The 20,474-nt window shown below is 40.6% G+C and overlaps 1 protein-coding gene across 2 annotated transcripts in view; it reads right to left on the minus strand.

Moving 5' to 3' along the window:
• Nucleotides 1-20,474, minus strand: part of MSH2 (mutS homolog 2) — a 1,108,457-nt gene that overhangs the window by 481,397 nt on the left and 606,586 nt on the right. For both annotated transcript variants that reach the window (XM_044060178.1, XM_044060185.1), the window contains one exon: nucleotides 12,067-12,176. In XM_044060178.1, the coding sequence (XP_043916113.1) occupies nucleotides 12,067-12,176 (110 nt within the window). The remainder of the gene's footprint in view (nucleotides 1-12,066; nucleotides 12,177-20,474) is intronic.

Below are 20,474 nucleotides of genomic sequence, written 5' to 3' on the forward strand. Positions count from 1 at the left end.
TCAGATCTGAAGCATTTGTGAAAAGTTCCTGGTGAGGAGAGGAAACCAGAAAGGGCACACGTGGATTGAGTAACATCTGGATTACCTACCAAAGAAATTCTTTCATGATGAAGTGCAAGACAGGAATTGGGAAGCTACGCTGATGGCAACGTTGTGCACAAACAGAACTGAGGTACCACTAAATCTTCCTTATGTGAACTCTGGCAAAATGTATCATTTGAATAGTGGAAGCCATGTAACTCAGGAGTCTCAATCTTTCTTGCAGAGGTCAAGACTAGGGGAAGGAGTGACTGAAGCCAAGCAGTGAAGAGCTGTATCTCATTTAGAGGAAGAAAAGCTGTCATTTAAACAGCATCCAGTCTGCAGCTTAGAAATAAAAGATCCTTTTGAAGTTTATGATGAAACACAGGTGATAAAAAAGGTCTATGGTGAAGCTTAGGACTGCAAGAAGTGCCTCCTTTGAAGAAGCATGGAAAAGAAGGTTGTTCAAATATAGGTAAATATTTATCCTTTGTAGCTTGCAAAAGGCAATTAACAGGAGACCAGGTATTTTGTGAATACCCCTGGGGCTGAAGAAAGACAAAAGGCCAAAGCCAAAAATTGACAGTGAAATCGTAAGAGACAAAATTCAAGAATTTTGTGTGATCTGGATGAACTGTTACGTGGAGATGCAGTATGTGGCCTTTATATCCAGAATAAGTAAGGGATAAGGAAAGATCATTGGAAGAAGAGCTTTCAAAGACAGCAAATTGAATTCTGGCAACATTTAGCCGGTATTAAGAACTGGCAGTCTAGAATGGGTTTCCCGTTTTCCACCTTCCTTGGAAATAGGAAGAGCCTTGAGTAGGCCTTTCTTCCTGTTGTTGTAGAGGAACTAGCTTTATAGCTCCCTGCTGAAAACACTTGAAGAATAGGTAAAACCTGGGGTTGTTGGTTTGAAGGAACCCGTGAAATACTGGAGTTTACTGTGAGAAGGACATCTTGCAACAACACTGCAGGTTGAAGATCCCAGTGTCTGAAGTAATCAGTTTCCAAACAGGAAGGAAAGGAGATAGCTTCTTTGATAGAAGGGGAGAAGGCAGGTCCAAGAAGGGAAGGAAATGGAAGAAGGCAGAACAGTCATAAATTAGCTAGTTTGTCTGAAAAGGAAGATTTAAGTCCTTTGAAATCTTGATTTGATTTGTCCCGAAAATTCTTTTTAGTAAACTGTTTACTCTTTTGTTGAAATATTTGCACCTTATGAAAGAAGGAGCCAGCCTTATTATTTATTTATTTTATTTATCAATTGTTAACTGGGAAATTCTGACTGGACCAAGTCCATTTTCAGCGGAGGCCCGGGGAGAAAAGCTGCAACATCAAGTTATACAAATACAGTACATCCAGGCATAATACACAAAACAGGTTGCATCATGTATGCTGCGCATAGTAATATAACAAGAAATTAATAAAAACACTCCAGGTAAAAGAAGATATAGAACATGGGTAAAAAGACAATGTCAGTCATACATTGGTAAAAAAAGAAAATATATCAAGTAAGATTCTACAGTTAAAAGTACCCTTTCAGATGACCAAGCCTACAGGGGATCAGAGCTCCAGCATGAGATCAGAGAGGAATTTGGGGAGTTAATAGTAGTATGGCTAGACAGATAATTCCTCTGGAATTTAAGGACAGGAGAAATGATCTGATTAAAATCTTTACATAAACTTACCTCTCCTGTGTAAATTCAAGATCAGAGTTGCAGCAGGACTGAACAGATTCTCTTTATCCAGGGGGCATTTAGCAGTTTAGACTTAACATCTTCTAGAAGGAATTGTAACCCTAGCCAGGAAAATCTTCTCAAAACTGACTCTGTAGCAGCTGCTCAGAAATATTCACCATCTACAACATAGCTGCATTGAATTAAATGCTAGCCACTTGGGTGACAAAAGTGAGACATAGCATAATTCTTACCGTCTTAAATATGGCATATCTGATGCAAGTTTATTAATGTTTCCTGCATCTGGAAATTGATAGCATAGAAAGAAAGTGTACCAGACCATTGCCCTGTTATCTTTGTCATTAAACAATTCATTTGAATATGGCAGCAGCTTGGTAGGTTTGCCAGACTCCAGAGAATTTACACCATGGTCAGCTAAGGGATTTTATAGAGAATATTGTGGGAATCAGGCATCTTGTAAAATCCATCATTTTTTTCAAAGTAGGAGTCAGATTCTGGATTTAGGGAAGCTATGGCAAAAGTATTTTATACATCTTCCAACACAGGAGGAATGACCAAAGGTCTTTTAGTTACTTCCATATATAGAGGTCATAATACCTCTTCTGTACATATGAGACATGCTCGACTTCCTAATGGAAGTGCTGCATCATTTTTAAGACCATGCCACCAAAGGAAAAGTTCCTCTAAGGAAGAATCTGAGGAAACGCAGTGTCATCTTCCTCAAATTTGAAGCCAACAGGGAAATGAATCTGGGAAAAGTAAACTAGGAAGCCTACTTCAGATTATGATTCTTCATCAGATGAGTCTCTTATCTCTTCTGTGAGTACAAAGAGAAGGGGAAGGAGAAGACAAGAACTGAGGAGGCTTTAGGGATACGAGTGCCTTAAACAGCCACTGAAAAAAACTGGACCACTCTTTCTGTAGGACCCTGGAAACAACAGGAGTAGGAGAGGCATGTTTATTTTTCTGCTTCTTTTTTTCTATGAACATCAGCATGAATGAAACAGGGAGGATCGGGCCCCTGAGGTACCTCAATAAGGGTAGCTGGGACCTCTTCCCAGACAAAAATGATCAGCCATGGTTCCCCCTTCTTAAGCAAGGCAGCTGTGTGGCCAGTCTGGCTGGACGTACAGAGTGCTGCTCTCTCTCAGCCTATGATGGGGAAGCAACAATGGGAGTATCTGGGAATTCCAGGCAGTCTGAAAACCTCTCAAGAGTCACAGTAGAGACGTCTAGGTATGACTGGCTTTGAAAAACGTTGAAATTAAATTGATAAGTCAGTTAACCATTACATAATAGAATCAAACTATTCTAGAAGTGTACATACAATAATTCAGAGGTGAGAAGGCTTTGAGATGCAATACCGAGCACAACAAAAATTTGCTATAACAAAAGTATGAATCTACATAAAAATAAGTTATATTCAATGTTTGATGTTTTTTGCAAATAAAATAATAGTATTTACTTAAAGAAAAACACAACAGTAATACAAGTGACATATGGGAAATGAAATGCAAAAAAGTGTATGTGATACATTATACTGGCAGGCATTACAATGCCAGTTATCCAAAACATAATAGACTGTTCTGTTTGCAGTGAATACCACAATAATTCAAAACAAAAGGTGATTTCTTATGCAGTGCTGGAAAAACTATTGATACAAAACTTTAGAAGATACTTCAGCTTAGAGACAGAGCATATATAATAAGAACCGACTACTAATCAAAGTCTCCACATACTGTGAAGTAATAAGACACAAGGGTTGCTGTTCTCATTGCAATTAAAGATGTGCATTACAGACATTTAAAGAATGGGCAAAATGTACAAGATCACCTTACTGGACAACAAATGTTCTCCATCAGTGTGTTAATGTGCAGATATTGCCCAGTAAAAAATATACTTGCCACTTCCGAGCAGCATGAAGACTGGAAAAAAAAAAAAAACAAATGCCATTTTTTAAGCTCTCTAAATTTGGCCTTGCTGTTTAGCAAGTGTAAAAAATATTGGATGAAAAATATAAGAAATAATGAAAACTCACAAAAGTAACCACAGTCGCAGTTACAAGGATGTGCCATTTTACTTTTCCTTGCCATTTAGCAAGGTGGAAAGAAAAAAACAAAGAAAAAGAGTAATACAACTAACTCTGAGTACATGTGTGTGTGTGAATGTGAGAGAAAGCCAGAAATAGTAACTGAAGAGAAAGCCCTTCATTCGGTTAACTTCTTTGCACTGCAACTGGCATTCTACCAGCACATATTGTCTAAACAGTAAGAAATATATAACTCTAATGTCTGCTATTACTGATTAACTGTAATCCTCAGGGATTTACCAGAAAATACAAGAGACAGAGCAAAACTATTTAGCAAAACCAGGACAGTTAATACAGCATGGGGGATGCAGCAACTTGCACTGTGTGTGTGTGTGTGTGTGTTGTTTTCATTCATTTGGTCAATGTGAGACATCTGGGGTATAATTAGTCAAAAAAGTGTCTGTAGCTGCTGGGCACATGTGTTCGTGCGTGTATTAAATATTTATATAACCTATAATTTGGATACTTCAACAATTAAATAAGCTAAAGCAAGTCTGAAACATTAGGCTGAGAAACTATTTTACATCAAAAATATTTTTTAAAAGTCAACAGTAATATAATACAAAACAATTTAAGAGAAAGCTCATTTTCTTATCACAATAATGCTCAGAGAGGGATTAATCAGCAAAATAACACCCTTCCTGGGGTGGTAGGGCACTCTGCATTCAGCATCTGGCCTCAACAACCCATCCTTAGGCACACAATTCCCTGGCAACACCCACCCCTGTTAGGCATGACTGCCTGCATAACAACTGATGCAGTGGTCTGATAATGGCATACAACATACAACTATGCAATTCAAGACATTTTCAGAACAGTGGGAATTTCAAAGCTACTACTAGTCTGTGCTACTCACTAACCAATGATCAAGTCAAGAAGGCAGTTTAAACTGTGAAAAACCTCATAAAGAAAGCTTAGTGCATTAAACAGTAATTATTACACAGAAAAACATTTTAAACAAAATCAAAACAGTGTGACACTGAAATATTTCAATATATTGATAAGGCTAAGGGCCTCATAGGAGATAGCTGTATTCCATAAGTTCAATGCTTTACAAACATGGCTCCTATAATATGCATCAAGCTAAGTCTTGAATCAGTTGCACCCCTAAAGGAAGTCTTTTCCAACTTTCACAAATCCTAAAGCAAACAATTTCCTTCCTAGCCAACTAGCTATTTTATACAAGAGAGATGAAAAGTCATCTCTGGTATGCAAGGAATGGCGTACCTTGTGAGTAACCAACATAGCTAGAATGTGTTGGATTGTTAAAGCACTTTTGTGCACCTGTCTGACTCACCCCTGAGCAACCTGTACATGATGCCATGTAGCTTAAGTTGTTAGGACATGCCTAAACCCCTTTACTGCAGGAATATATTTAGTAGAGATTTTTTTTTGAGGTCACTCAATGTCTCTCTCTTTCTTGTGCAATTACAGGCACCACTTCCATCAATGATTTAAACAAGGTATAAACACTGCTGTTTATTTATTCATTTTATTTTATTTGACATTTGTTAACTGGGTTGCTCCAGCTGAGCCAAAAGCCCATTTTCAGTGGAGACAGGAGAAAAGCTCCAGTACAATAAAAGCAGAAATAAACAGTAAGAGGCAGATGACATGATGTAAAAAAAGATGAGACACAAGTTGTACGTAAGTTAACACAGCATAGCAAATACAATGAAATGCAAAACTTGAAACATAACTTAAGACATATGCTGTTACATAGTGTGGACGGGATACAAAACTGAAACATCAGTTTTTACACAGATTGTAGAAGAGCATGAAACACAAAAATTGTAGTACAGGTTGATGCATCACATATCTGAGTGATGCAGAGATACGCCATAGTTGAGAATTCAGGAGAGTTACACCTGTAAAAAATAAAGAATTATATTAGAAGTAAAAAAAAGGGGGGTTATAGGGTCCTGGCAGGGGCAAATCCGTAAGATAGGAAGTTTTTTTTTAGCTTTTTTTTTTAATCAAGTTACAAGAGTGATGTTTTTTACATTAAAAGGGCATTTGTTCCAGGCTTGAGATGCAGAGTATCTATATAAAAGTTTGTCAATGGTTTTATTAGGCTTATAAATACCTAGGAGAAGTTGGTCAGAGTTTCAGAGTGGACGATTTGGGATATAGTAGGACACTAGAGAAGAGAGGGAGTGGGGCAGGCAGTGATTTTGTTACGTATGGAGTGTGTTATGTGTGTCTGCAAAAGTAGTGGCTGTTGGGGGAATTCTAGCCACTGCAGGTTCTTTAGTGCAAGGTAATGGTGAGAGATACATGGTTGATTTTTGGCAAATCTTGCAATTTTGTTATAAGTATGCTATATTTCTTGATTTAACCATATGACAGATCAGCTCAAGCTTACAGAAATGCCTTCTTACTACCCAATTAACAATATGACTCCAGCCAAAACTGCATGATACCATAACGTCCAAATCTCTGGAAAACAGATATCCTGATATATTATTGTTCAAGGCATAAGGACAGCACTTAGTGTTTGGGACCATATACATAACTTTGTATTTGTACAGTTAAATGAGACTTCATAATCATTCTCAGACTTGGACATTTTATTCAAACCACAGTGATATGGGTCACTGCTTTAGCATCATCTGCCTAATTAGCCATCCAACACCTAGGATTAGCGAGCGGGAATAGTAGACAAAAAATTTGGAAAAGGAATGGCCCCAAATGTTATCTCTGAATATCCCACTGTTCAACTTACAAGTGGGATTCCAAAATCTGCAACAACTACATTAACAGGACAGTTCTCAAGTGATGACAGTGTGCCTTTATGAGGGAAAAGAATAAAAAGTTTTATCAAGATTTAAAAATGAATATCAAGCAGCATCTTGCTATACAATGCCATGATAACATCAGAGTAAAAAAAACTAAATTAGTTGAAGATCCCCCCCAGATGAGTTCGTGTTGTACTACATCCATATTTCTATATAGTCCCATAACTCTGAGCTACAACACAACCCTTTCAAAGCACTTGCCAATGATGCTGTTCATCCTTATATCACCTCCTTTAGGTCCTGGCACTCAATATTTCTTCTTTGCTGGAGGTACAAATCCCTCTTTGAAAAAGTACTGAGATATTTTTAATAATAGTGACAATAAAAATCACTTATGTTACTAACAAAAATCCACTGTCATCAGGGGTTGCCACTGTTTACTTAATGATCCTCGACAAAGATCAATACATCACACCTCTTGAACAAAAGGACACACCACTTCATACTTATTATAACCGTTATTTAACTTATTAACAAATAGCTTGAAGAAGAAAGTCCTCAAAACGCTGGATCATTCCTCCTCTACAAGTATACGTCATCCAACAAAGGCAAACTGCCAAATGACCAATATCTATACCTGTAGTTCTCACATGTTTAAAAGGATTTCATTTCATTTTATCCTTATGAGTTCCTAACTAATCACAGTTCTTACTTTTTGCTTTCCTTGTTTCTTCCCTGAACTTATTACATATACTGCACCTATTGTGTTTTCCCTAAAAAGGATTTTTCTGTAGTTTTGATCAGCTTGCATTTTTCTTCATTGATAACCATAACAAACGCAATTTTTTCCACAGAAAAGCAGTCAGGAGTGGTTGTTAGTAAATGTGACTACTTGAAGTTGTGCTTTGTTCATACTGATGACAAAGAATTCAACAAGTGCAAGATCACAGTCTCAAAAGTCTTCCAGCCAAGCAGTGCCTAAGTGCCTAGAAAGAAACTTGAAAAGGTGCCCACAGAGGCATTTCTAGAAGCAGATGAGAACTCGGAACATTTTTACAGAGTGAAGAAGACATTCCCGACTTTGCTCTAGCAGACCACGGTCTCTCCCAAAAATATGAAATATGTCAAAATACTAAAAATGACAGCAAGATACTCAAGTCAACTTCTCACACTAAATGTACCAAGATGCCCCCCCCCCCCAAGTTTTGTAAAGAAAACTCCTGAGTGAAAGAAATGGAGGCTAGATTAAAAACGTCCAAAAACGAGAGAGAGAAAAATTCACAGAGGCAAGAGCACACGAAAATATATGCGTATCAAAAATGCCTTTGCACAAGTAAACAAAACAGCATGTATACCAAAGTAATGAAATACATAAAATAGTCCGAGCTCTCAACACTGCAATGACGTGAGGAACAGTGATGTGTAACACGTTATGTGAAAGTGCATTTACTTACAAGTTCTCCCTTATAGTCCGTGGGAAATCTGTTTTAAAACAAGCTCTATAAATGAGTGGTCTCATTTCCTGTTCTGTATAGTGCAGTCTGAAATACATGCCACAAATCTGGCAGAACATCAAGACACTCGCTTGTTTTTTTTTTAGTCACTATGATGTAGCAAATGTTACAGTGAGATGTTGAGGTTTCTGTGTCCTGGGACAGGTTAAACAGATCTGAGATCTTAGAAAAGCCTGCCTTGGGATGCTCCAAAGCATGGCATGCCATTCAACTAGAGGCAAGTTGAGGGCACGCAACTTTGAAGGAACCAGAAAAAAAAAAAGAAAGAAAAAAACTGCATGAGGCTGCTTTCACCACAGCAGGGTAATATTAGTCTACATTTGTCTTTGTGGGAGCTAAAAATGTGTTTATTTGCTTCTAGGCTGCCAAAAAATATTTTGTAGGAGCTGAAAAAAGTCTCCAGGTGCTTCAAGGCTGCAAACATGATATCCCTCTGGAAAGACTAAATAGGCAGTATTACCAAAACGGCATCTCATCCTTCTTACCAAAATACAGATAAAGTAATGTTTTATGGAAAACAGGTGCTAACTGGATAGGATGAATCACTATGTCTGTGTACAGAGCTAGGAACCTCACGGAGAGAAAGGGAAACCTTGTCCTTACATTACATTCCTGATTGACAGGTGTGTGCTATTCCTGTACCACCAAGTCAAAAGGCCCTGGTATGGGGAAAATGCCAACAGACACTGATGGCAGTGCATGACAGGCCTGCAGGCAATCCTGCTCAGTCATACCCCATTAAACAAATGTGCAACCAATTCACTGGGTGTGGTTGAAGGCCTAATAAGCATGGGAGAGCCTGCAGGCACCTACTAAACACTTATCAATGAGTTTTCAACACTAGCAAAGGTGAGAGGGATAGACTAAATAGCCAAGAGATCAACTTTAGACCCTGGATTACTCAGCTCAATGTTATGGTGGACAGGATTACCAATTACAACCCAGATGACCAGAAAGTTGAATAGCCAGCTAGGATGGGGAGAGACAATTGAACTTGCTTTCCCACCACATCTCCCTGGGGGAGGGAAAGGGATACATGCCTTCATGGCACAGCTCAGGAACGATCCCCAGTGGAGGCTGAAGACAAGGATAGGTATTTGCTTTTAAAGGGAAGGGTAGCTTGTCTGTCATCTGTGGAAGCAAGAGTCTTCACCACAATGCACCCATTCATTGTATAAACACCCCACAAATGCTTAAATGGAAATTTGCAAGTGAAATAACAGGGCAAAGAAAACCCTACCCCTGATAACTACCTGGATGAAACTAACATAAGATGTTGAATATGGCTGAAGATCAGATTGTCAAGCACAGCCGGGAGAGGCTCATTGTGTGAAAAAATGATATATTTAATACAAACAAGCATACCTGAGTTAGGGGACTAGAGAGTATACCAGAAAAGATTCCCAGTTAACCATTTCTCAAGCATATGCAGTATGACATAAGCCTGCAGGATTCACTCCCAAGAGTGGATACCAGACAGGCACCACTCCCAAAAACTTCTGTTATCACTAGCTAACGGGCAAAGCTTGATTTCATGCTAAACAAAACAAACCATGCAGTTTGAGAAGGGAAGGAGGCAACCAAAACTCCGGATAAAAGTGACAGGAAAGAGCGCCTGATCCCTTATCTTTTTCTTCCACTTGACTCCTGCCTGAGATAGCAAGCAGAACCCATTGATGACTATTGCACTGCAGTCCCTTCAAGGAAGACATCCTAGCATTCAAAAGGGCTTTTGATTTCTTGCTTTGTTTAAAGCTCTGTCATACTACGAAATATTGCTCACCATGTTCCTTTCCCGAAGCAATAGAGGCAGTTCAGGTGGTTCCTGGTTGATATGACAATTATAGACACTCGGAAAGCAATTTTTTATGAAAAAAAAATGAGAAGTAATACAAAGCACACTAAGATGGACATGTGAACTGTGTGAGTGAGAAGAAAGCATATAATGCTACATGTGACAACCTAATGTGGTGACTCCACAGAGTGCAGCAGCATGTAAATGCATGTGCTTTGGAAACAGAAATGGAGATCTCAAAATGTGTCAAGAGGGCTCTCAAGAAAGAGATGTACTATTGCATCCCACTGCAGAAAGCCCCATTTAAGTTAGATCTGAAAGTATTTTTATGGAATACCAAACATGTTTCCTTGGATGCAGTTGTCTACAGTTTTAAATTGCTACTGATCTAAATAAAAGAAGCAGGAAAACAGCCTTCCAGGAGAAGACATTTTTGGATCTTCTACTCCACTAGAGATGTGGACCATCAAACCCCTTTTACTGAGACAGTTCTTAAAGCAACAGTTTGGTTTTCCAATGCATTCCCTAACCCCACTACCCCACAGTAACTTGGAAGTACCTGGCCACCCAAAATGGCAGGCTCCCACTGCGTGTGCAATCTCAGCTACAGGGTGATTGACAAGTGTTCGTGTCTTGGTCCATCATACTGCTTTCTTTGCAATACCCAACATTTGCTGGGTTTCACCAGTGCAATGTAACCCCCCCCCCCCCCGATAGGAAAACTGACACTGGCAGCCGATTCCCACCCTTCCTACCCAGTTCCGCTGGCACCCACATCAGAGTTCAGGAATATGTAAGATAGGCAGTTCCACAAGACAAACAGGAGATCAGCTGAAAAATCTACTTCAAGAATAGGACAAGACGGTCTCTCAGCTCAAAAATTCTGTTCTTGTAAGCAAAGTTATAGAGAAGGCCTCAAATCCAAGACCAATATCCTACCCCCTCCGACATAATACTTGTTCAGCATATACTAAGTAAGACATTTTCCATCTGCAAGCCACAAAAATATGACAAGGCTAACATGCACATTGGTCCCAAGACATTTCTGGAGAGTTTGAGAGTCTGCCTCGTGTTCAGACCTCAAAGGGGAGGAGCTCATTCCTCTTCTCCTTTCAACATCCTTCGCTGATAATGGTAGAGGCTCATGGGGTGTCAGTATGAAACGCAGATACGTTCTGGTTTGAAGCCAAGACCTTTAGAGGTTGCCACTGTTGTGAAGCTGCTTCCTGGATGACTTGAAAATATTCTCTTGCAAAGAAGCTGCTGTGGACATAATATGAATGCTAATTTAGGTCTCTTAAGGGAAGAAAACATACAACTGTGACCAGTTTAGGTTTTTCTACAACACATCCTGGTTCGGCCTCTAAAATCTCTTAACTGCAATCCAACAAATGAGGACTCTTCTGAAGGTATGGCTGGAGGTTCCGAGTTAAATTTGACATGTTAAGGCTAATGCACTGGATAATGCTCTCAGGCACTTTAATGACCACCTTGGAATCTATTTTTGGAAGCTATCAAAGCAGACGTATCCTCCTCTGCTGAGCTGGCAGACGGCTTACATTTTTAGATGATTTTGACAACTGACTCTGAATTTGTCAGACTTTTCAGGCTTTTCCCATTTCTCGTCAGGCTTTTCCTATTTCTCTTCTTATTCTCTTGCTCAATAGTATGAGGTTTATGTACAGAAAACTCTTTTTGGATTGTTAATTCCAGTGAGACTAAAGTTTATTCTCAGGTCTTTAAACAACGCAAGCAGTGTGAATAGTAATCTTTAGCTACTACTTGAAGCTAACCTGTTAAAGTGATTTAGGCACTGGCATAATGCTAATGTAATGCCTTCCTTTTCTAAAAGGGGAAATTCATATACATGTTGAACTATCCACTAAAAAAATCTATGGCATAACTGATGCACCAGTGTGGTACTCGAGCTGTGAGAACTGAAAACAGCACATGCCAATGGCTAATCTGCATGGACGTCTCTTGTCACCTGTGTGCATGTCCTTCACAGGTGCAAACCATCAGCATTGGCAATGTTAGGCAAAAGGGAGCTTGGAAAATCCAGCAGGACCAAAAGAAACAACCATAAGATTTGTCCACCTTCTATGATTTGCTGTTACAGTAACACTCCCTAAAGAAGAAATAGTTTTACAGTTTAGTCAGTTTTGTTACACTGTGACAATAATAAATGAAAAATATCAAACAGTACATATACCTGTGCCATGTCCAGAGTGGTTTCTATCATTTCTTGGAACTTGGAGAAATCTTTTATAAGATCATTGAGTGGAGTGATAAAAGCATCTAAAAGCAACATTTGATGATTTCCTGTAAAACAAAATATAACAAAGAAGAAATTATTAACAAGAACTTTGGTCAAAACAATACCACTTATACCATGTACTAAATGGGAAAAGTGCGCTGCCCCCACAAAGAACTGCATTACCTCTTTGCTAAATCAATGGTACTTTGCTGGCTCCCTGACAAACAGGGGATAAACCCTGAACACCTCTACAGACCTCGTTGGACTAGCCTAAGCTGGGGGGAGGACTAGAAGTACAGCTCCTCTGCATGAGACCACTGGGATGAAAATTCAGCAAGGAACTGCTCACACACTAGCAAAGCCAAAAATGTGAAGAAGCATGCACTCACTCAAGGCTCAGCATACCTTACTTGTCAGTAGACAAAGTGGGGAAACGCACAGAAAAAACTAAGCCATCTATCCCACCAGCAGCAGTCTGTAATGTCCTGGGATGAGAGAGTGAATGGGTTAATTGGGAGATGTTGGGGCAAGATGGTAAGGTAGGAAAGAAGCAACAACAAAACAAGTTTCTTTGACAGGATTCCACACAAGTCTTGGAATCATAAACAGCAGGATCACACATGGATGGCACTCAATGGCACTGCAGGCAACAGCCATGTCACTACTGTCACCTGGCAAAGTAACAGATGTGGCATGAAGGTGCAGGAAGCCATACTACCACTCCATTGCCTGTTCTATTACTCACAGACATTTGGGAAAGGGCTGCTTCTCACGATCCATAAGAGATACAAAGGAGTGCACGTACACCAAGAGAAATAGGCTCTGCAGCTTCTGGAGGGAAATCTTTTGTAAATATTCCCATTTCAATGTGCACATCTTGGCCACCATGATCATAATAATGCAATAATTCCCAAACAGTGACAGAACTTAATAATTAAGAAAGTAAACTTGTCAAAAGCTTCCGTTAGGAGGATGTGCAAAACTGGAACAAGAAAAGGAAACCAGCTCCAGACAGAAGCACTTAGAAAACATGAATGATGTTCCACACATCTGTAGTAAAATGTCAGCAGCTAAGGCAAAACAAACAGTCACATAAACGTTCATAGCCTTTCTGGAATAGCCTACGACTATTCCTGGTGCACTGTTACTCTGCTCCTTTTAAATGAATCAGTACAAAAAGCCAGCCACATATATTAAAGCTAGTTGGAAACCAGATTAACAAGTGTAAAAAAACATAAAAGGCTGATTTCATTATCTGCTTTCATTCTAAATAGTTCAATGTATGACTAACTAGATCAACAAGTTAATAAAACAGATTTGACAGAAGTAAATTCAGATAGTCTTAGGGTTTTCTCCTATATACCCATTCTCTATGGAGCCATGAACTCAAAAGGAATAACTCCAAGAAGTGCATTAAGCTGAAGCTCAGAGAAGGGAGGGGATAATGAATGAATGCACAACTTCAAAGTTACAGCTGCTTCAAAACTCTGCAGATTTAGTTACTCAACTACAACTCACATTTCAAACCAGTACAGTAATATAGTAGACTTTCCACTGTGTGACAGTGACCTTTTTACTCATTGTTTTAGTTTATTATTTGAGATATTGTGCAGTCACTCTAATGTTTATGGATATCAGTTGGGTATGTCAACCCTGCGTTTCCAAATGTTAGCCAAACATTCTACTTACACTGTGCTGATGATACCAAAAGGCGGCAGAAACATGCATGTCTACAGCTAGTGGAGTTTGGTTTTATTGGCCTGAAATTGTCCATAAATAGACTTAAAAGAAAAAGTCATGGACATTCAGAATTGCCATTTTAGCTGAAACACCCAATATCCTTAAAGGGTAACTTGTATATATCCCCAAGTCGCCTCTAATACAAGAGGTTTAAGTTATCACACAGTGGAAAGTCTAGCTTTGCTAGATTTTTCTTTTTGTTTTTTTAACCATGTGACCTTTTTAGTCATTATTTTAGTATGTTGGTAAGGCCTGGAACTTCTTACCTGTATCCATCAGGCCAATACTCACCCTCTAATCCTTTAAAACCATTCTGAAATAATTCCCAGCCAAAACCTGACTCGGTTCTTGCTCGACCTCAGGATAAACTATATCCCTAAATATGAATAAGCATCTGCCCATACCTTATACCTCCTTGCTCTCCCATCTTCACTCATTTCCTTATTCTAATCACTTTCTCTCCCCCGATTCTCTTTTTCACGTCATATTGCAATTCCTGTTTGTATTATACTAACTTGCCTTTAATTTCTTTATAAACTGGATACGATTTCCCTAAATATAAAATCACTGTCATATAAATTGTATTAATTCAATCTAACTTGGTATGATTTAAGCTGCAGATGTTTTGTACTTGTGAAGATTGTAAAATGACTGTTCTTAAAAATGTTTTTGTAATATCTTGAAGCTTTTCTCCCTGGGTCTCCGCTGACAATGGGTACCTACTCAGTCAGACTTTCCCACCAATCAAATGTCGATAAATAAATAAAATCAATGAAAAAATGTATACCTAGTTGCAAGCCCAATGACCAAGACAGCAATGGATACCTTTTTCACCAAAATGGAGAACCTCTTCCACCTAGCAGAATAAGTCTAACAACTACACAAAGTACAGTTGTGTACACCTACCATAAATGTAGATGTTCGAGTGTCTTCACTGTTGCAGTCATGACTGTAGCGTTCTCCCCTGCCGGCAAGCAGCCCTCGGTCGGCCAGAATCCCAAAGTCTGGGTCCGGCGTCGGCTGTTCAACCATGCTCCCTGACGTCAGAGCGCCAGGAGTATAAAGCTGACAGAAGACGCCATCTTCTCCAGTTTTTCTTGCCCCAGATGTCAGGAGTCCCAAAATGAAAAAGGTCCCATAACCTTTGCAAATACACCTCAGAAGAATGGTGAAAAAAAGAAATACACAAAAGTAAAAATAAGAGGGGACAGGAGGGAGGGAAACCTAGACTGCAACAGTGAAGACACTCAAACATCTACATTTATGGTAGGTGTACACAACTGTACTATGTTCATCGTGTTTCACTGCTGCAGTCATGACTGTAGGGTAGAATGCCAAAGCTGAAAGAAAGGGAGGTGGCCATAAGAGGAAGGGGCAGCTAAAAGGCCCTGCAAGGCTGCAGAGGCAAAGCCTGCCCTAGACTTAGAGTAGAGAGGTAGATTGTAGAGCTTAGAAAAAGTATGCACTGAACTCCAAGTTGCAGCTTCCAAAATGTCCTTGGTAGGAACTCCCCTGAGGAAGGCCGCAGAAGTGGCAGCAGCTCTGGTGGAATGAGTCCGTATACTCCCTGGGATTTGCTTTCCATGGTGAGAATAACTAAATCTGATTCCATGAGCAATCCATTTAGAAATGGTCTGTTTTGAAATGGCTTTACCTTGGGAACTTGAAGCATAAGAAACAAACAATTGTTCTGATTTTCTGATGTCCTTGGTTCTGTTCAGGTAAAAACGTAGTTGTCTGTGTACATCCAAGGAATGTAAGATCCTTTCCCCTTTATTTTGAGGAGTGGGGAAAAAGGTTGGCAAGTGGATAGTTTGATTTAAAGCCACTTTGGAAACCACCTTAGGCATGAAGGTAGGATTTGTCCTCAAAGATACCCTTGTCTTGATGAAAAATAATACAAGGTTCCACAGCCATAAGAGCTTGTAACTCTGAAACTCTCCTGGCAGAGGTTAGGGCTAACATGATAGCTGTCTTCCAAGATAAAAACCTTGATGTCAGAAGAGGCAGCAGGCTCAAAAGGAGGCAAGGTTAGTTTTTCCAAAACATAGTTGAGATCCCAAGCAGGAATGGGAGGAGATCTAGGAGGTCTTAAGTTCTTAGCTCCTCTGAGAAACTGTCTCATGAGCTGGTGGGAAAAGATGGGAGGGTCTGTATTATAATGAGCAGAAATAGCAGAGGCATGTATCTTAATGGAAGAAAAAGAGAGACCCTTATGTAAGAGATCTGTCAAGTAAAGTAAAGTAAAATTAAAGTAATGTTAGGAAGAAGAGGATCAGAATCCTGAGCCTGCATCCAGGAACAAAATCTTTTCCATTTTCCTGCATAAGATTTTCTAGTACTAGGACGTCTGGCTTCTAAAATGACATCCACAACCTGCTTGGGCAGTAAAGAAGAAATCAAAGGCCCTGGATTAACCAGGCCGCCAGGCTGAGAGTTCTGACATGAGAGTGTAGAACCTGACCCTGATGCTGGGACAGAAGGTTCGGAGACGGAGGTAAAACCCAAGGGGGCTCCATAGGTTTTTTAGAGTTGGATACCAAAACTGCCAAGGCCAATTTGGAGCCAGCAAGATTATCATCTTGGGCTTGTCCTGTTTTATCTTCAATAAAACCCGTGGAAGAAGAGGAAGAGGCGGAAAGGCATATCCCTAGAGGTTCCTCCAACTGAATGACAGGGCATTCACTTTCCAAGCTTCTCTGTGGAAAGTCCTGGTGCAAAAATTCTGTAGTTGATGATTGAGATGGGATGCAAAGAGGTCTATGTGAGGACATCCCCAGACTGCTGTTATCATCCTGAATATTTTGGTGTCCAACATCCACTCGTGTGGATCCGAAAGGTTTCTGCTCAGACAGTCTGCCAGGAAGTTTTGTTTCCCTGGTAGAAACTGAGCTTGAAGATCCAGATTGCAAGCAAGAGCTGTGTTCCATAGATCCATGGCTAGTCTGCAAAGGGGGTAGGAATGAGATCCCCCTTGCTTGTTTATGTACCACATAACTGTGGTGTTGTCTGTCCGTATTAGTAGTTGTCCTGGTTGTAAAAGATTCCTGAAGGCCAATAGAGCTTTCTGAACGGCTAACATTTCCTTTAAGTTGATATGCAGGTGCTTCTGATCCTTTGTCCAAAGGTCCTGCAGACAATTGCCCTGAAAATGGGCTCCCCAAGCATAATCCGAGGCGTCAGTGGTTAGAATCTGAGTGGCAGGAGGCAGATGAAAGGGTTTCCCTTTGTTTAGAGCACATGCCCTGGACCACCAAAGAAATTCCTTTTGAAGGCAAGGAAGGACGGAGATCAGTATGTCTAAACTGTGGCAATGCTGAGACCATACACTTTTTAGGTACCACTGTATTTTCCTCGGGTAGTCTTGCATATGGTACGAGAAGGATGCAGGAGGCCATGTAACCCAAAGCCTGCAGGAATTTCCTTGCAGATAGTTGAGTTAGAGTTGCCAAGGTTTTGAAAGTTGAAGCCAGCTGTAATTGTTTTTCGGATGTCAGAAATGCCATCTGGGTTGTGGTGTTTAGAAGTGCACCCAGAAAAGTTATCTGTTGTGATGGTGTCAAATTTGACTTTTTTATGTTTACAGAGAATCCCAGGAACTTGAGGAGGTTCTGTACAAATTCTAGATGCTGGAGTAAGACATCCTTGCTGTTTGCCTGAATTAGACAATCGTCCAGATAAGGGTAAATTTGAAATCCCTTGAGTCTGCAGTAAGCTACTACTGGAGCCAGGCATTTGGTGAAGACCCTGGGCGCAGTAGACAATCCAAAGGGCAGCGCAGAGAATTGAAAGTGCCTCGATCCGGCCTTGAACCTGAGGTATTTTCTGCGATCCTGCCTGATGGGAATGTGTAAATATGCCTCCTTTAAATCCAAAGTTACCATCCATGCATCTTTGGACAGCATTGGAAGTAGCTGCTGTAGAGTAAGCATCTTGAATTTTGGAATCTCTAGAAAGGTGTTCAAGACCGACAGATCCAGAATGGGTCTCCATGAGCTTTGCTTCCTTGGGACTAGAAAGAGCCTTGAGTAAAAACCTTTTCCCATCTCTGAAAGAGGAACCAGTTCTATGGCAATCATAGCCAAAAGAGCTTCCACCTGGTTCAAGGCCTCCGTCCATTGATGTTTTGGAAGGTCTGGCCATCCACTTGGCCTTGGCAAGGTATGAAAATGGAATTTGTAACCTCTTAAAACCACATCCAAAACCCATTTGTCTTGGGTTGTTTGAGTCCAATTTTGATAAAAAAGAAAGAGAGAGTTTTCCTCCGAGAGGGGCTTCCAGGCAAGAAGTTCCTGTAGCCCAACAGAGGGAGTCATTGAGTTTGTTTCCTTTGAGATTGTGACCTGTCCTCTCCTCCCCTAGGGGTGGAAGCAGTCCACTGTCTTGGTCTATAAGCAGCTTGTGTTTGAGGCCTCCCTCTGGAGCGTCTATATCTACCCCTCTGAGGCCTGTCTGAAGTGGGAAAGGACCAATTTTTTGAAGGTCAATTCCTGCTAAATCTAGGTGGCTGTACTTGTAAGAAATCTTTAACTGTTTGCATGGATTTCGCCTTATCCTCCATCTTTTTAATCACCTCTTCAGCTTTTGATCCAAACAAAACATTATGCTGAACAGGAGCATCCAATAATTTAGCCTTTACTTGTTCAGGTAAATTTTGTTCCTTTAGCCATGCATGCCTTCTAATGACTGTGCCAGAGGCCGCAGCCCTACAAGAAGCCTCCCCCTAATGGACAAAGTAGCAGAAGTGTACACCTTTTTGCCCCATCTTTCTAAGGATCGAGAATCCTTTTCAGTAGGAATGGGATTTTTGGCAGAAGCGGCCTTAACTCCCTTAGGACCCTGAGAAATGGTTTCAGGGTCAGCAGCAGGGTTCTTGTATAAAAACTGATCAGGCTTAACAGGAGCAGGAGGAAGAGAGTCAGGGGTTAAGTTAGCCTCCGAAAAGGCATCATCCACAATATCCAAAACAGGAGGAATAGCCAGGGGTCTATGTTGGGGAAGAAGAAGAAAATCCCTCAGTCTTTTCTTGGATTGCGAATACTCCTGTCCTTCCCAGTGGAAATGTTCCCTCATTTCAATCAAAGTTTCTCCAAAAGAGAAATCCTCAGGGGGAGAAGCTGAAGGAATGGATTCTATAGCATCAGAATCCTCATAAGGAGGGAAAGAATATTCCTGATCAGAAGAAGAAACTGAGGAAACAGAAGCCTGATCAGAGGAATCATAATAAACATCCTGCCTTGGCCTTTTGTCTGGAGGGGGATGTGAACCCCTAATCATAGTAAGTAAATCCTCTGCCATCTTGAGTAACTGTTTCTGTGACTTAGGAGCCGGTTCAGAAGAGGCCTGTGTTGAAGTCTTTGATTTAGAAGGAGTCTTTGCCTTTGCCTTTACTAGTAGCTGAGTAGGCCTGAAAACCCCTTCGGAAGCCGGTACCTGCACAGCGGCTCCGGACCCATCCGAAGGACCTGCAACAGAAATATTTAAAGGCCTGGTTGGCTCCTCATGAGAGTCCGTTTCGGCCGTCGGTTCTGAAATGGCCGACGACAGGGGCTGCAAAAGCACCTCACTGACGACGGCCGAACCTGAAGCTGGCTCCGCTTGTGCGCTATCATCAGATTTGGACCTCGGAGGCCTGTCTTTATCCTTGCGACGTTTGTGAACTCCGGTAGCCGCGACCGTATCCGACGACATTTTGTAGTTAAAGCACCTACTGAAGTAATCAAAAGCAAAATCGTACCTTCGCTTAATTGTACGTTGATTGAATCTAGCACAAAACCGACAACTTGCTACGTCGTGGTCAGGACCTAAGCAAGGAATACAGTAAGAATGAAAATCCTTATGAGGTATTTGCTTCCTACATGAAATACAATTATTAACTTTTTCTGACATCGGAGTGGAGCAAGAAAAAAGTTTCCCCAATGGGGTACTTAGCTTTGAGTGGAGAAGAAAGTCTTCGGACCGAAGTATATAAAAAAATTCGTCAGGAGTCAGCCGACCGGCACATGCGAACTGCTATCACCGCACGGCAAGAAAGACTGGAGAAGATGGCGTCGGCTGTCAGCTTTATACTCCTGGCGCTCTGACATCAGGAAGCATGGTTGAACAGCTGACGCCGGACCCAGACTTTGGGATTCTGGCCGACCGAGGGCTGCCTGCCGGCAGGGGAGAACCCTACAGTCATGACTGCAACAGTGAAACACGATGAACATCTGGGAACCACTCACTCATGGACTTCATTCTAACTAGTAATCCCAAATTAATCTCTAATCTTTTCATCCTACCATCTAGTATTAGTGATCACTGACCCACTACTTTTACACTGAAACTTACAAAGAAACTACCTGCAGCCCTGGTCATCACCTGTTCAAAATCCCAAAAGTATACAGACACACAAAAATTCTCAAACAAACCGGGGACCCTACTTTTCAAAGCAAGTCACAAATTTCCTAGTCATCTTACTCTCAAACTACTTGCAATGTTTACAAAACAAACACTTTTCCAAAATATGTACTATACATGCACCATTACAAAATTAAGAGTGCAAAGAACAATCTGTAGAGTGCTTTAAGAGACAAACCGTGCTTGGGAAAGCTTTACGCTGTCTAGAATGCAAGCAATATGGC

This window comes from Protopterus annectens, chromosome 1.part0, assembly GCF_019279795.1.
Source record: "Protopterus annectens isolate FY-2018-M chromosome 1.part0, PAN1.0, whole genome shotgun sequence".
In the NCBI taxonomy this organism is placed as follows: domain Eukaryota; kingdom Metazoa; phylum Chordata; order Ceratodontiformes; family Protopteridae; genus Protopterus; species Protopterus annectens.